At 33.9% G+C, this 18,078-nt stretch overlaps 1 protein-coding gene across 6 annotated transcripts in view; it reads right to left on the minus strand.

The window, feature by feature from the left end:
- Positions 1-18,078, minus strand: part of LOC127871816 (serine/threonine-protein kinase MRCK alpha-like) — an 85,610-nt gene that overhangs the window by 65,066 nt on the left and 2,466 nt on the right. For all 6 annotated transcript variants that reach the window (XM_052415022.1, XM_052415023.1, XM_052415021.1 and 3 more), the window contains exons 2-7: positions 12,418-12,549; positions 11,868-12,043; positions 10,791-10,886; positions 9,629-9,928; positions 7,417-7,560; positions 2,135-2,309 (exon numbers count right to left, since the gene is read on the minus strand). In XM_052415022.1, coding sequence (XP_052270982.1) covers positions 2,135-2,309; positions 7,417-7,560; positions 9,629-9,928; positions 10,791-10,886; positions 11,868-12,043; positions 12,418-12,549 — 1,023 coding nt within the window. The remainder of the gene's footprint in view (positions 1-2,134; positions 2,310-7,416; positions 7,561-9,628; positions 9,929-10,790; positions 10,887-11,867; positions 12,044-12,417; positions 12,550-18,078) is intronic.

An 18,078-nucleotide genomic window follows, 5' to 3' on the forward strand; every position in this document is an offset into this window, starting at 1 on the left:
AATCATTAGCTTACAATTATAAACAAAAAGAAGGCTATGGTGTCCCCAGAGCCCTAAACTGAGTTTTTGAGTTCATCATTTGAAGAAATGACCTGCTGATCTAGTTATTGAAGCAACTAGACCAAGATTAAAACATAGAAATGATATTTTACAATTCTGACTACGTTTCCTTAATATTGAAGCATAACGGTGTCACTTTATGTGGAAACATTTGATTTGTTTCACATCTGATCAGGTAACCTAGTTTTAGAACTTGGTCTAGACATTGTCAAGATAACTATTCTGACCTGGTTTCTTCGATACAGTCATACATGTGGTTTCTACAGTGGTTAAAAGGTTGTCCGAGATTTGACCTGGTGACCTAGTTTATACACCCATGTTTCCCAGATTGACACTTGTTTTTTTTATAAAGTCAAGATAAACATTCTGACCAAGTTTAATGAAGCTTGAGTCATTAATGTGGCTTTTGGACATTGGAGCAGTTTAAGTTCTTTTTTTAAGATTTGACCACTTGGCCTATCTGTATAATATACGTGACCCAGATTGGAACAAGATCTAGATATTGTCAAGACAAACATTCTGACCCAGTTTCATCAAGCCAAAGCTATACAAGAGCACCCCATAGCAGGTGCCAATGCTCGGCTGCGGATGCAGTTTTGATAAATGAAAGCTTGTCAGAAGAATATAAGAGGTCACAGTGACCTTGACCTTTGACCTAGTGACCCAAAAATGGGTGTGGCATGTAGAACTCAACAAGGTGCAGGTACATATGAAGTTTCAATGTTGTAGGTGGAAGCACTTAGATTTTAGAGCCAATGTTACGGTTTAAGCTCGGGGGCGGCGGACGACGAGCTGGCTATGACAATACTTCGGGTTTTCACTGAAAACAGCTGAGCTAAAAATTGGCCTCCAGAGAAGTTATAAAAAATTACTAAGATTTTGCATGGGGACCTAGTATTTGGATGTACGTTACCCAGATACAAACTCCGCCTTAAAACTGTCAAAATCAAAAATGAAATTATAACAAGGTTTTTCGAACATTGGACTTGTTTCCTATTTTTAAATGAACATGACCAAAATAAGAACTACAATTAGAAAATTAGAGCCAAGATATTGTCAAGATAAACACTCTTCCAAAGTTTCCTCTAGATTGAGTCATAAATATGGCCTCTAGAGTGGTTACAAGGTTTTTCTAAGATTTGAGATGGCAACCTAGTAGATTCAAACATATCCTAAACATACACATTCTGACCAAATATTATCAAGATTGAGTCATAAAATAAATGTTGCCTCATATGTTGCAGAATAGTTTTTCTAAGATTTGAACCAGTGAACTAGTTTTTGGATGCTGAGATCTCAGATTCAAACTAATTCTATATAATGTCAACATAAACATCGGAAACATGTTTCATCAAGAGCCATGTAACCTCTTGAGATCAAGATTATATTAAGATTTTACCTGGCGTCATAGTTTTTGGACGAACGTGACCCAGATTAGAATATTGCCTAGATATTTTAAATATAATAATCTGAATAAGATTCATCAAAATTAAGTCATTAATGTGTCCTTAAGAGTGTAAACAAGGTTTATCTAAGATCTGGCCATACTTTTATTTATGTCATATGAAATTGTACACACACAAAAACCACCATTGTGGATAACCCATAAAACACTTCAAGCACCAACAATTTACTATTCACTAAAACATACAGAGTTTCCAATCAATACTTGATGCAACTTCAATGTATTATAAACAGAACTATTTCCCAATAAATCTCAAAAGCACATCTTTAACGCTTTTCCACTGAGAGGCAATGTGAAAATGGCTATGCAAACAGCATAAACCCAAAACAGCCTGCGAGTAACTCGCAGTCTGTTCAGGTATTATGCTGTTATCTGCTCATCAGTATCTAAGGGTTGGAATGAAGCCTGTTAAAACTTGAATATAGTAAGAAAGGTCTTAAATTAAATGTAACTTTCTTAGGGACTACAAATGCGTCAAAATATGTATCTTAGTGGTAAAGGGTTAACCAACGACACACAAGAACAAAATGGATTGCCAATAAACAGTTTAAGCAACCTAACACTAATATTAAAATACTGCAGCAAAAATTCACTGGAAGTATGACTCACTTTCTCGAATGTTGTCCCAGTCGATGCCCTGGAACCACTCATGGTCTTTGAACTCCTGGACCCCTCCCCTACCAAACCGGGTCTCTGCCGAGCAGATCAGTCGCTTCATGAGGTCCTTAGCAAGGTCTGAACAGTCCTCTGACTCGTCTATGTCCGTCGGGAACTCAAACCGAGTCTGGGAGAGAGATGTATTGTGTAAGTATCATAAAACAGCATACAAACCAGTGTTCTAAGTAAGCACTGGCAGCCTGCGATTTAACTGGTTACATTCTATCTAGATGGCAACTTTCTCCAAAATATCAATTGCCATGGAGCAAATACACAAGTTTTATTGCTTAGTTGCTGGCTACTTGAAAATATAACTGAATATATTCTGAAATTTATCTGGAGAACACTAATACCAGGGTTTTTTTTCCACTTTTTGGGAAGATAGCCCATGGCTTTGGAATTGGGAATTTTATCGGCATTTTCATTAAATTGGGAAAATAAATTCATTAGCCTTTTTTTCCTCACGAAAAGTCCACTGATAAGAGAAATACTAAATTTGATATAACCCTTTATAACAGGGTTCGCCAAAACCGTCGGTCCGCCGGTCCTGACCGGCAAATTTTTCTAAGGACCGACAAGTGATTTAAGATTATCGGTCCGACTGACCGACACAATCGGATGAAAAATGGTTTCAATAAGATCACTCAAAGTGTATAATATGCTATTGGATTAATAGAAGGTAAATGCTTTTTATTCAACTTCTGTCATTTTATTTGTTCCATTTAATTTCTCCACAACAAAAACCGCATGAAAACTTGTTTCAACAGGCATTTGTGAGCATTTCTGTTAAATAATTTCATTATTATATTGTTCTGAGAAGGATATATTTTAATTTACACACCAACAATTTCTGCAATCAAAATTAAATTTTTCACCCGATGTACTTTATTTCGGATATTTTAAAATTCGGACATAGGGATATTTATGTTTTGATTTCTTGTTGATAGTTTGTAGCAATATGTTTTGTGTTATTTCAGACAACAAGAATGGATGTAGGTAATTATCATGGGCCTTTCTATCAAGAAAAAGGTGTGAAAGACATTCATTTAATTGAACCTGGAAATCAACTACCTCAGCAAAGAGAAAATATTTTAACAATAGGTGTTGTTTTAGAATCGGCTAATAAACAGAAATTAAAGTCATCCAAAGTAGTGTGAATGGGTGTGTGCAATTAAGTCAAACTTGATTGGATGTCACCCTAACTTTTCAAGAACACGGATTTGTAGAGCTGTGCAGGCTATAAAACAGTTTGACAAAAAGAAGTCTAAAAAGAATACCTTTGGTTTATATGTGGTTTATTATTAATATAATAATTGTTTAGTGATATCGACTTTGGACATGTTTTTACTGTATTTTAATGTGATCAAAACCAATAAACATCAAAAAGGTACTCTCTTTTGTTGTGTTTTGCTGTTATAGTTAAGTCGGACAGTGGGACTGACAGAAACTAATTCGGACTGACAAAAATGTCAAGTCTGTCAGTCCGAATGACTGACAGATTTTTCAAGTTTTGGCGAACCCTGTTATAATCATTCAAATTAAAAGAACAAAATCGTATAATACTTTGTTAGATGTAATTGAATTAAAATTGAGATAAAATACACATAAGACTTCTTTAAAAAAATAAATAAATAAATAAAATTTTTTTTTTGGAAATTGGGAATTTTTTGCCACATTTTGGGAAAAAAGTATACTTTTTGGGATTGGGAACATAGCCGAATTTCGGCTATAAAATCGAGCCAAAAAAAAACCTGAATACAAAAGTCTTCTTTAAGTCAAAATCAACTTTCAGTTCTTGTCAGTTTTCCCTTCATAGTACAGTCCACTCTCTTTATCTCGACATCGGATATATCGATATTCTCGATATGTCGAAGTTAGCTCAATGTCCCAAATTTTTTCCTTCTTTATCTATATAAATAAACATCGCATATCTCAATTTTCGTTATGTCGAATAATTCGATATCTCGATATAAAATTTTGTCCTGAGTCCCGATTTTACATGCATTTACTGTGGTTTATCTCGAAGTGCGATAAACTGTTCCAGTGTCGGCAAAAGGTGAGAAATTTTGTCTTTGATACTTCACCGTCCCGCTTCGCCAGGCTGCTCCCGATACTGTGCGGTAGGAAATTGATCCGTTAATTGCATCAATGATCACATGTGTGTAATGTCGTCAGCCATTAACACTTGAGTAAGGCCTGTCACTTTAACTGTCACTTTAACATCAATTAACTGCAATTAATACACAGCCTGCCGAAAGGACGAAAGACTAATTGTTTTTACAAACAACATTCCAAAATGCATTGAGTTATATTTTTGCATATATAAACCAAATTTGCAGAATGTTGTTCTATCATTGAACTCCAACAGTCATTATCATGGCTAACTTGAAAGAATATTTTGAGTTGTCTGTCGATTGAACTTTGCATTTCAAACTACAAAATGTACATGTACAGTTCAGTATTCTGGAACGTGATTTACGCATGTTCAGATGGAAAACCCTAATCTTGATTGGACGTCAATTGCATCATAACTTTAAATAGCAACATTACCGGATGTTTACTTGACAGTTTAGAATAAGTATAACAGCAAGTGTTCATGCAATTCTGAAATACTTAAAACGTCATTTTAAGCATTTAAATAGCAAAATTAATCGTGCTTCGTAAAAACGCGTATATATCAGGTAGAGTATTATGCCACACGGTGACGGCTTTAGTAAGACCACTTAGCAGGTATTAGGATGTTAACAAGAGGGCCAAGATGGCCGTAGTTCGCTCACCTGAGAGGAGTCAGTTCATTTAATCTTTACCAAACGTCAAACTTGAACTAGATATTGTCCAGACAAACATCCTGGTCAAGTTTAATCATTATTGACTGACTAATGGGGTTATTTACCCTCGGGACTTCGGTTAAAAACCATTGCCCGAGCACACTGCTTAACATATAACTCTGCTTAAAAAGGTCGAAAACGGCCATAAAATGGACAGCCCGATTTTACTGGGCTGTACCATTGATATAAATATAAAACTTTGCAGTGTTGGTGCGGAGCCTTAATAAAAAATCTATTGGTTTAAAAACATATAACCTTTATATGAAGCGTTAAAAAGACGCAGTACTTTACAGTGGATATGCCTATCGCTGTTAAAAAGCGGCGTTTTAATTGGTTGATGCGCTTATAGAACGATGGCGCTGATTGGCCGAAATTTCTTATTACGTATTGCCAGTAGGTCAATCCGTTTTATAAATAGATTTTCCCACGGCTGAATTTGTACTTTAAGAAAAAGTAAACAATAATAGTCTATATGCAAAAAATATAAATGAAAGAAAAAGATGATAAATCCAAAAGAACTTGGACTTATTTTATAGCTATAAATTATTATGTCTATGTTATGTTACTGTGCTTATTATTAATTATTATCATTAATATGATGTTGTTATTGTATGTTATTGTTTGTTTTGTTTTTTAAGGAGGAGAGAGAGAAAGAATAGCCCAATTTTTATAAGTAAAGATGGTGAAAACACACATACTGTTGTATGTGGCATCATCATTACCAGACCCATTGTTCAGTATATACTGCAATGGGTTTTGTTGGAGTCTTTAGACTTTGTGATCTGTGTTTTAAATGTTAGAGTCCAAATAGGACTATTTAAATATAAGTCTTATAGAAAAAGGGATACACTTATGTGTATATGTTTGAATAATACAATAGTAATACTTGAGGGTTTTCCAGATCACAAAGTGGTTGAACATTGCCACAATATGTTAACATACACAGTCAAGTACCATTTTTATGAGTATATTTAAGGTTTAAACTAAATCATTATTGAACCAAAACTCTGGCATATAAAGTGTTTTTGTAAGATTTGACCTGGTGACCTATATTTTGAGTTGACCCTCCTAACCAAACATCAAACTTTGCTTACAAAAATAAATATTATGACAAAGATTCATAAAATCTGAAACAAAATTGTGACCTTTAGAGTGTTTACAAGGATTTTGTATAATATAATGAAAATTTGGACAATCTAAGGGCAATTATTAATTATGGCATTAATTATGTGATTTTGCTCATTATCAAACTTGACTGAGATCTTTCAGCATCTTTGATCAAGAATGCTTGAGAAATGTAAATGCTAGAGTGTTTACAAACCAAATGTGGACAGGCGGACGGTGGACAAAGAACAATCCTAAAACCTCACCTGAGCAATCAGGTGAGCCAAAAAGTGTGTTTCACCGATCTGAGCCATTTTCCAACTTGTCCGAGAAATCAATAAAACCAATGTATTGACCAAGTTTCACAATGATTAGGCAAAAAATGTGACTTTTATAGTGTTCGATCACAAGGTTTCTCTCTAGTCACATAAGAAAAACAAATGTTCTGACCAAATTTCATGAAAATGTGGCCAAAAGTGTGACATCCTTAGTGTTCACATGTTTTCACTATATACATATAGAGAAAAATGCCCTGCCCACTGGCGGCCATGTTTTTTCCTCGATCTGGACCATTTTCGAACTCGTCCGAGATATCAATAAAATCAATGTTTTGACCAACTTTCATGATGATTGGGCAAAAATTGTGACTTCTAGAGTGTTTTTCAACGGACTGGAACCACTGTTGAACTCAACCAACATATCATTAAGACAAACATTTTAACAAAGTTACATGACGATTGGGCATTAAATGTGACTTCTACAGTGTTCACAAGGTTTTTCTTTTTTTTGACCTAGTGACCTAGTTTTTGACCCAGCATGACCCAGTTTCGAACTCGGTCGAGTTATCATTGGGACAAAAGTTCTGCCCAAGTTTCATATAGATCGGACGATAAAAGTGGCCTCTAGAGTGTTCACAAGGCAAAATGTTGACAAAGAACGACGGACGACGGAAAACGGACAAAAGGCGATCACAAAAGCTCACCATGTGCACATTGTGCTCAGGTGAGCAAAAAACAAGGTAAATTTTCGTCTCCTTTTTTCTTTGAAAACGCCTAATCGGATATCTCGAACTCTCGTTATCTCGATATTTTTTCTTGTTCCCGCAGACTTCGAGATAACGAGAGTGGACTGTATTTATAATTAGGATGAGAACAATCCTAAAATAATAGTCATTTATCCTTAATATATTTGTTAATTGGATTAAGAAACATCAAGATCCAAATGTCAGCCCCTGATTGCCAGGTAATTTTTTACCGAATTCTAAAGCTCTACAATTGATGACTGACAATGAAGACCACTTACCTGATGGTTCATGATCTTGCCGTATGTTTCCACGAGGGATTCCGCATAGAATGGTGTGCAGCCATACAACATCTCGTACATACACACGCCCAGGGACCACCAGTCACACTCTGGACCATACCTCCCATGACCGTCCTCCATTGCCTGGAAATATAACCACTAGTGTTGACCCCTGCAATCCCCATTTTGACATATAATATCAATTTATAGTGCTGGTTTTCAAAAGGACAATTCTGAAAAACCTGACATATATATCAGAAAAAAACAGCTTTGCAAAGTGGGTTTCTATGTCTATTTCAGTTAAAACTTCATCCATGCATTCATGACAAAGATATGCTCCAAACAAAATGCTTGACATTTTCTTACAGTATTCTAAAACAGTGACCATGCAAAGGGATAAAGATTTTTTTACCAGACACTTAAAAAAAGGCTTTTTTTTTTAAATTATACCATAGGTATGGATCTTGAGTTCAATTGTTATGGACCAGTTTTTGTACAAAACACAGCTAATTTCAATAATTCTACCGTAATTCATTTTAAGCTTTTACGATATATATAACATTCACTTTAATGCATAACAATTGCTTAATCTCAACAATAAATCACACTCAGTCACCTAAGCATCAAGTATAATGAAGGGTAAAACCTAAGATGCGTGCACAAACCTACCTGATAGCATCATATTTCATTGCTCACCCGTATCATGTATAGTCTGATGCTCTATTATTGATAAACAGGAAGAGATAAATAACATTAATGATTGAATGACGCCACAAAAACTAATGAAATTCAAGTTTTGAAGATTGAACTTTTACATAACTTAAAAACTTTCATGGACTTATTCACACAATTTCTTATTTGTTTAGACAATTTACCTGTTCCCTTCAATAACAAAAGCATCTGGACTAACAAATGCCCATACATTTCTATTCAAGCATTTTTAGTCAGGATGCAATATCCTATACATATATAATCGGCTTGGATAAAGAGACAACTATGAAAGGGTAATTTTAAGTTTTGTAACTATTCAACATGTTTTGAATATATATATGAATCAAGTCATGAATATTTGATGTGTTTCTGACATACACATGCCCATACACTTCTGTAATAGCATTTGTAGCCAGAACTTAACATCCTGTATGTAACAGAGCTAACCGTAATAGGGCAGTTTAAATGCTTATTATTTAATCATGTTTAGTTTACAAAAATACATTAATTAATTATTTTGTGTGTTTCTGAATTTTAGTAGGAATGTGCTATTAATGAATTTTTCATTTACATCATTGCTATTGATGAGAAATGGTTACAGCCATATTCTTGGGAAAAGTACCGGTACCAGCTGACTGCTCAATGGATAAATAAAAGAGCGCAAAACACTGAAATTACAATAATTCGCGTTGTGAAGTCTTCAGATTGTGAATTGGAGTATTTGATTTGTTGCTAAAAAATACCTAAAAATTGATAACTAAGTGATGCCAAGTTGTCAATATTACATTTACATTGTACTTAGGTTCAAGCCATAGAGCTTGAACAAAAACATTTATTTTTGTAAACCTAAAATTGGGATTTTTCGGAAATTTTTAGTTTTTTTCCCAATTGGGAAACTGCCCTTTGTCAGTTCTTTATAAAGAAGGGAAAACAAATCACTGAGTTAAAAAAATTCAATTTTATACTTTGTGAATATGTCAACCAATCAAAGGTCCCTGAAAAAATCTGTCACTGATGACAAATATCAATGGAAAAAACATAAAAGCTCCACAAAAATAATTTTCTGAAACACATCTTTGGAGAAATTACATACCTCTACTATCTATACTGGAAATACCCTAACTATAATTTCTTAGGGGAAATAACCTACCAGTAGTAAATCATGAGACCTGACCAACCTGTCATATTTCCGGGGAAATAAACCTACATGTACACTTAATATTTCAGAGAAAATGACTAATTCGTAATATTTCAGGAAAAACTGACAAACCTCTAATATTTCAAGGGAAATGGCATACCCGTAAGATTTCAGGAAAATGACATACCTGTGATATTTCAGGGGAAAAACCTACATGTAACCTTATTACTTAAGCGAAAATGATCCACCCGTAATATTTCTGACGAAATAACCCACCCGTATAAATCAGTGGAAATAACTTAATGTACCTGTATTATTTCCAAGGAAATAACCTACCAGTAAAATTTCAGTGGAATAACCTACCCGTAATATTTCAGGAGAAATATAATCCGGAGTGCCGACAGCAACTGAAGACTGCACCGTACCATCCTCCAGTAATTTCAGACAAGAACCAAAGTCAGCTAGCACAATATGTCCACTAAGGTCTAATAGCACATTATCAGGTTTTATGTCTCGGTGTACATACTTGAGTTGATGTAACGAGTTTATTGCTAGAACCATTTCGGCTATATAAAATTTGCACATATCCTCTGGAATTCGATCTTCAAACTTGCTTAGCAGTGTCAAAAGATCTCCTCCGACATAATAGTCCATGACCAGATACTGAAAAGGCACATAGTAATATTACACAAGAAATATCTTAATATCATGATCACATATAACATGTTTATGGTCAGCAGTACATTTTAAACAATCAGTGACCATTTGAAAACTATAAAAGAGCACAAACACTACAAATTGAACAGAGTAAAATTGTGTTTTGTTTCCAATATTGTTTTTGCTTTATTTAATGAATTAACAAGAAGATGGCATCATAACAGATTTAGTGTCTGCCTATGAATGGATCAGGTCTTGGTTTTCATCTCCACTCTAAGAGAATTCTCCAGATCTCCCCTTAAAAAACAAGTACTGGTTCTATCCAGGAAAGACTGTCTTAATAAACGTTAAACTTTCTTTTCAATTCAGCAAAAATGAATAGGCTTTAAGAAATAAAGCTATATTTCAGACATTTGTGACATAAACATATCAAAGGGTTGTGTTATGTAAATATTAGGCTTAACTTATACTAACACATACAGTTGCTTCAAAACTACTACCAACAAAAAAATACTGAGCTAAAACAGGAAGTAAATTTTGGCTTACACCTACAAGACTACCTAACAAGATACCTAGTTGATTTCGATAAATGGTGTTTTCATTGAAAAACATGCAATGTCATTAATAAAGTCATAAAATGAAAGTCGCTGTGCCATTAAGGATATGGTGTCCATCTTAAGGATGGGGGAGGGGGCCATGAGTTTAATTCCCAGTGTGGGAGCGTTCTTTCCATCTGGCCCAAGAGACACCAAGTACTGGCTTTAACTAGAAAACTGTACACAAGACCTTTTCTATAAGCTTAGGGATTTCAATGCAATCTAACTCAAATAAATATGATTGAACAAAACTTTTTTTAAATGCTGTCTACCAAGTAGTTATCATCTTGAAATGCATAGTGAAGGTTGGTAATCCAGCGATGATCTCCATAGACTAAGACATCACGCTCTTCTTTAAAACAGGCAGTCTGAAACAACAGCAGTTCATTAGCATTCACATCATAATATTGTTATTTATCTATTGATGCAAAAGCACATGACATCTTTAAGATCATTTTAATTTCATTTGATTCAAATGTATTACCATATGAAACAGTTTTTTAGATCATGTATTTTTTTCAATAACAAGACAGCAAAATTGGCCTTATGTGCTCACCTGAAACCCTAAGGAACATAAATGTTCTGAGCGCCTAAAGTTCACAAAATTTCATGATAGACGTATAAGGAAAATGGCTGCCATGTTTTTAATCAAACAGTTATCACTTTCAAACTCAGCCCTAATGTAAACACTTGTTAATGTTCTGAGCAAATTTCACAAGAGTGGGAATCAATGTGACTTCTTGAGAATTAAAATAATTATAGTTTAGCAACACAAGTAAAACTGCCGCACATCATGGCGGCCATGCTTTTCAATGGGCAGGAACCAAATCTCAGTTGTCTGACAAATAATTACAATCAAAGTTCAGAGCAAGTTTCATGAAGATTGGGCAAACGTGACCTCCAAAGATTTCACAAGCTTTTTTTATTTCATTTAATTTAAAAAAGTGACCTAGTTTTTCATCTGAAGTGGCCCAGTTTTTAAGTAAGCCGAGACTATAAACTCATCTGAGGTTTCAGTAGCACAAATGCTCTGACCAAGTTTCATTAAATAATAGGAATATAAATGTTGCCTCTAAAATGTTCACAAGCTTTTTCTTTTATATGACCTAGTGAATTACATAAATTATGGTATTTAATCCCCATGACCAAGTTTTAAACTCCGCCAAGATGTAATTGAGACAAATGTTCTCATGAATTTTCATGCAGATTAAAAGTGGCCTCTAGAGTGCTCCAAAGGCAAATGTTGACAATTCAGGACTGACAAACGACCCACAAAAGGTGATCACAAAAGCTCACCATAAAATCACAGATATGAATAAATAATGAACTCATTTAACTGCACCCTTTACCTCAGCTCTTTTCAACATTTCCCATTTGTTTAGTATCTTCATGGCATAGACTTTTTCTGTGGATTTCATTTTCACGACAGCAACCTCTCCGAATGCACCGCGACCAATGATTCTGACTGTTTCGAAGTCATCCCGAGACAGGCGTAAGTTCTTTACTTTACTTACAACAGGTTTGACTGAAGTCATGATAAACAAGTTATGTTAGAGGTGCATTATAACAATGTTATTTGCTAAATTAGTAAAATAGAGGCAAGATTTCTTTATTTGCTCTATGTATAATGTTTAAAATATGAACAAATCGTTTGCTAACTGTTTGCCCCATCTGACTAGTAATGCTTGCATTTCCAAAGTGGTTTGGAAAAACGCTGACTGTACCAGTGTATAGGGTGGACAGAATTTGAAAAATAAAACAAAAAGAATAGACGCATGAAGCAGAATTTTCAAATAACTATTATACATGTAAGAATAGCTGCTTAACCACCCTGAAATTTCAAGGATTGATCTCAAGTGAATTTCAAAGTTTCCAAGGAGAAAAATGTGTGTCACTCACTGATGTCGACAAACTCTGATATCCTTTTCTCACGCCGCAAGGCGGGACTCTGGCACTCATCGTATAGGACAATCAGGATGTCAAGCAGTGTCTCAAGGCTCAGGGCAGTCCCGCCAGAGTTCAGAACACCCCCTGCAATACACAGATGCATGGACAAGAGTTAGGGGTGCAAAATGGACAAAACTTAGTGGTAAATACAATGTAATGGACTAGAGTAACATTAGTGGTCCATGATGGACAAGAGGTTGTGGTCTAGTTTAGACAAAATTTAGTGATCCATAATAGAAGAGTGATGTATGGACAACAATTAGAGATGAAAAATGGACAGGATTGAGTGGTCCATAATGAACGAGGGTTTGTGGTCCATAATGGACAAGAGTTAGTGGTGGATCATGGATGAGAGTTTGTGAACTTAGTGATACATAATGAATAAGAGCAGGGATTTAAATTGAAACATAATCTTGCTTTTTGATGCAAGCATTTTGATTTTTATTTCAATTTTGACTCCTCCATATTACCTTCCTTGCATCACTTTAAAGCAAATGTCACAATTAAACTAACAGAAACATGTGCTTTATATGACAAAAATTGTGTGTATGTGTGTGTTTTAAGTTATATACTCAAATTTATACAAAGCAACAATTGTGTAGCAATCAACAAATATATAGAAACAAAATACGCTATCTAGACTTTAATATTTTGAACACTAAAAATTTCATTCGACCCCTTAAATTGTTAAGAATTGGATCATTTGAATCCTGGTTTTCAAAAGCCTTTAATCCCTGACAAGTAATAAGTCTATTATGGACAAGAGTTAGTGGTCCATAATCAACAAAAGTTAAAGGTCCAAAATAAGCATGAGTAAGTGGTCCATAATGGACTAGAGCAGGGATTTCAATAGACGCAGAATCCTGCGTTTTGACGCGAGCAAATTAAGAATGACTCGTTTTTGACGCAACCTTTTTTTCTGCCGTGTGTCATTTTGACGCATCGTAAATTTGACCCGTGTGTCAGTCAGCTAACATCTCAAGTTACATGGTACATGAAATTAATGTTTCAGTATTTAAAACTCGGTCTATAATCGAAGGAATACCCCGGGCGTTGTTTATCTTATCTCATCTCTTCCAATACACATGTCACCGTCTTAATAGTGCGTGCGCACTAACTGGGTAGCAGCAGTGATTACGTGATGATTGATTAACCATCCGATAATTGCAGGTTTTTTTGCAGACTTTGCAGACGGCACGGTTAAAGAAAGTCGGCAAAAATAATTAAAGAAAAAACAAAATTGATCTATTTATTACGTAGATCCACTATTAAGTCCAGCGAGTTTTGTCAGTTTGTTAATCCACCAATAATTACGAGTAACACCTATCTTATATAAACTGGAATCACACTTCATTTTTTTTATACTAACAAGTCATAATACTACACATAAACATTAAGAAAACACATTTCCTCAATATGATTTTAATTTTCCAAGTAGAATTAAATTGCTATGTCATGACCTTCGACATTGTAAATGGCGGACGTATTGTAAATTAAAGGGATCTTTTCACGCTTTGGTAAATTGACAAAATTGAAAAAAGTTGTTTCAGATTCGTAAGTTTTCGTTTTAGTTATGATATTTGTGAGGAAACAGTAATGCTGAACATTAACCATGCTCTAATATAGCCATTATATGCATCTTTTGACGATTTTAAAACCTAAAAATTATAAAGCGTTGCAACGCGAAACGATTGAATAATTTGGAGAGTTCTGTTTTTGTCGTTAAATTTTGTGAAACTACGAAGATTGCTTATATAAGGTATAAAATACGTCATCAATGAGTACACGGCGGAACAGCTCAGTAGGCTGAAGCGTTTTTACTTCAGGACTCTGGCAGGACTCCAGGGGCACTTTTCGAAACCTGCTCCGGTCAATGTTCTTTTCCTTTTTTTAAATTTTTTCTTGATTTTTTACTGGAGCTTTTACGATCCAATGTTTACATTTATCAATATAAAGCATTTAATGAATAAGTTAAAAAAATGCCAAAATCTGTGAAAAGGCCCCTTTAACATTCAACCCGCGTTTAATTAAAAAAATGGTGATTCAATAATGGAGAAAGCATTAACTGGATTTAACAAACATTTGATAAGGTTTGTTAAACCAGATAACAACAAGGAAAATTTGGATTATTTTAGTTTAACTACTACTGGTAATGCATTCTTAAGTGTATATATTGCGGATATGTATAGTATTCGGATAAACAGAAATAGATATACTAGATGTTCCATTCATTAAGATTGTGTTTTTGTACAAAAGCTATCATAGGGATGATGATACTATAATGAGGATAAATATGTGATGAAAAAGTGCTACCGGTACATATCTTAATTTACTTAAATGTCTTAAAAGACTAAAATGTGTTATGATGAAGTAGATTTTAATGAGCATTTATTGTTTTTACAAAATAAACATTCTATAGTGATAGAAATAATAAAAGTTGTAAAATGAACATGTTTTGTTTTTGAAAACTAAAAAGTCGATATTGTTTGCAGAAATTATTGATATTTTGTTCTTACGTGTGTTTACCAATTCATTAAAATATGTTGTGTTATGTATCATGGTATTTTTATTTAATAAAGCAGTATCACTTTTTAAGATATTGTGTTACTCTTAGAGCATATTTTTATCTAAAAAATGAATAACAAAGACAAAAACACAATTAACGCGCTTCAAAATGACCCCAGCATTTTTCAATTTGACTCCTCAAAATTTCAGTCCAGGGGTCATTGACTCCTGGTTTTTAAAATCTTTTGAAATCCCTGCTAGAGTTAGTGGTTCATAATGGACAAGAGTCAGTAGTCCATAATGGACAAAAGTTAGTGGTCCAAAATCAACAAAAAGAGGTCCATAATAGACAAGAGTTAGTGGTCCATAATGGACAAGAGTTAGCTGTCTTTAATAGACAAGAGTAAGTGGTCCATAATGGACAAGATAGTAAGTGGTGTATCATAAAAATTAGTTTAATTTATACCCAGGGTTTGCTCACACTTTATTCAAACTAAACAATGATTACAAATGAACTAAGTCTATGGCTATATAATTGGACACAAACATTTTTATATTCCACAAAACAACTACCAGGGTAATTTTACTTACAATACACATATTCCATATAAAATGCTACAGATACATGTATACCAGACAGGCAAATTCAGGCTATGGCTCAAAATCATGTTATGTTAGAATGACTCAAAATGCATACACAACTAAATAAACTGATGATCAGATACAATTACGTACATTCCAATTACATGTGTATTCTGTGATTCTCAAACGAGTAACAAGAACTCTTCTTCACATTATTATATAGTTTCCATCAGTTATTGGTGTTAATTTAACTTTCAAGTTTGTATTGCTAGTGACATATCAAATTATCAAGAAATATTCAGCAAAACAAAATGAACTTTCACAGAATTTTTTTCTCCGCTAATAAAACATGACTGCGACAATATTTTTGAGATAAATATGCCCACTGCCATTTGGAAAATAGCTTTATGCAAGAAGACATTACTGAGTCAGTGCAACTGTATAAATGCATAAATTACCATAAGACACAATAATACTAATTCTCAACTTTAAATAAACATGAATATGCTTCATAGAAACAAACTGCAATAGTTCACCCAGAATAATTGCTTGGATTTTCTTGGATTAATAATGCCATGGCCTGAAATTGCTAAGCGAAAAGTAATAAAATGGGCATCCTAAATAGGTCAATAACATTGAGTAATTGTTTGAGGAGTGGCAAATTACATTGAATCATTGATTGGCCAGATTGTACTCCTATACTATTAACTGGTCAAGTGAAAAATGGACTACACACTAGCTGTCTGGAAATAAAATGTGCAAGAACTGACAATACAAGCCTCATCCATGTGATTTCTAAATCCCTCAATTTAACACTTTATCATTGCAGTCCTTTAATTGCATAAACCCATTAAGATATTAGTTAACATGCTTTTAGGCTTGAAATGTTCAGTTTCAGTGCTAATTTAATTTTGTTTTTCTTGCAGAAAATGGAATTTTTCCCACGGCCATTTGGGTATTTAGTAGTTTTTCCTGAATAGGGAAAGTACCTTTTACGGGTTCTTTAAAAACAAGGAAAAAAATGCTGTACATGTATATTGAGACCTTGCTTGGCTTTTTTTTTTCCTACCATTTTGGTAATGGGGCAGTACACCGGTAGTAGCCCTTCGAATTGGGAAAAATAATGTTGTTTTGGCTTAAAATGGGAACAATTTAGTTGTTGGTTTTAACTTCCAAATCAGGACTTACTCCATGGCTACAATTTGACCTATTTGGCAAAAGAAAATTCTATTTGGCTACAACTTTTTCTTCAGTAAAACAAATAAAGTAGCCAAAAAAAGAAGAATTTTGCCATAGCAAGGCGAATTTGGCCTAAGAAATTTTTGAGCCAGGGGAAGCCCTGCAAATACTTCCAAATTGAGATTTAAATGATTTAAACATTATATTTGCTAAAGTAAAACTCATAAGAGCCTAACAGAAAGATATATTGAATCAATACTTAGATTTCGTGTTTTTTTATTAATTTTTTCATTCGGAATTTCATGCAGTCATTTGGGGCAAGAATGTATGATAAGAATTGTTGGCGAAATTTTGCCTCCAAATTTGAGAATGGGACTGCATTTGGGCCATCAAATAAATTTCATTACATATTTTTTTCCTAAGAATGGTTAAATTTTGGTGAAATAATCTGTCTAGGTTTCTTACAACATGCAGACCATACCACAGTAGCAAGGTCAAGGTCCCTATTTATCAAAATAGAAAAACTGTTTCAGTTCAAAAACCCATATTGAAAAATTACTGAAAACTTACAGCACATGTAACTTTTTGGTATTGAAATCTTAAGACTTGTTATTAATCTCGTCTGAATGGTGTATTATAAAGTTATAAAGATATGGTTGTAAAACATTGGTGTTATTTGTAACCAAATTAAAACAAATAGGTTGATTTTTTTATATAAAAATGCAACTTACAACAAAATTAAAGTAGTTATTTATTTGGGAAAATCTGGGAGTCCAAAAAATTTGATCTTACAATATAATAAATTAATAGGGCCACATAAGCCTGATTGTTTTTTTAGGCCAAAAAAGCTTGTGGGGCTGAATTGACCTAGGTTTTTTTAAATAGGCAGAAAAAGCTTTGGGTCAAGCCCTGGGGTAATTGCAATAATTCAACTCTAAGCTGTATAACCCAAAGGGTTGCTTAGAGTTGCAATGCGCAATCTGCCTTCCAAAGGGTACAAAATTTGATTACTTATGCAAGGAATAAGGAACACTGAAACTTAAAAACTTATTGTCATTTACATGTTTTAACCACATACCCATGTAAATGGTACCATTAAAGCAAAAAAATTTGCTTTTTATAAACTTTGTTTTTCTCTCGCACTCTCAATCCACCATCATGAAAAACTGTTCCAATGTTGCCAACTTAAAGTGTTACTATCGATTAGGATGCACTCATCATCAGAGCTCCAGATAAGGGACATATTTTTGTAATTACAAATTATTTTCAAGTTCGTTACGTATTTATTTTAAAATCTTGTTGTACCATTAAGAATTACAAAATCAAGTTATGAATATTATTTTTACA

This window comes from Dreissena polymorpha, chromosome 3 (genome assembly GCF_020536995.1).
Source record: "Dreissena polymorpha isolate Duluth1 chromosome 3, UMN_Dpol_1.0, whole genome shotgun sequence".
Taxonomy (NCBI): domain Eukaryota; kingdom Metazoa; phylum Mollusca; class Bivalvia; order Myida; family Dreissenidae; genus Dreissena; species Dreissena polymorpha.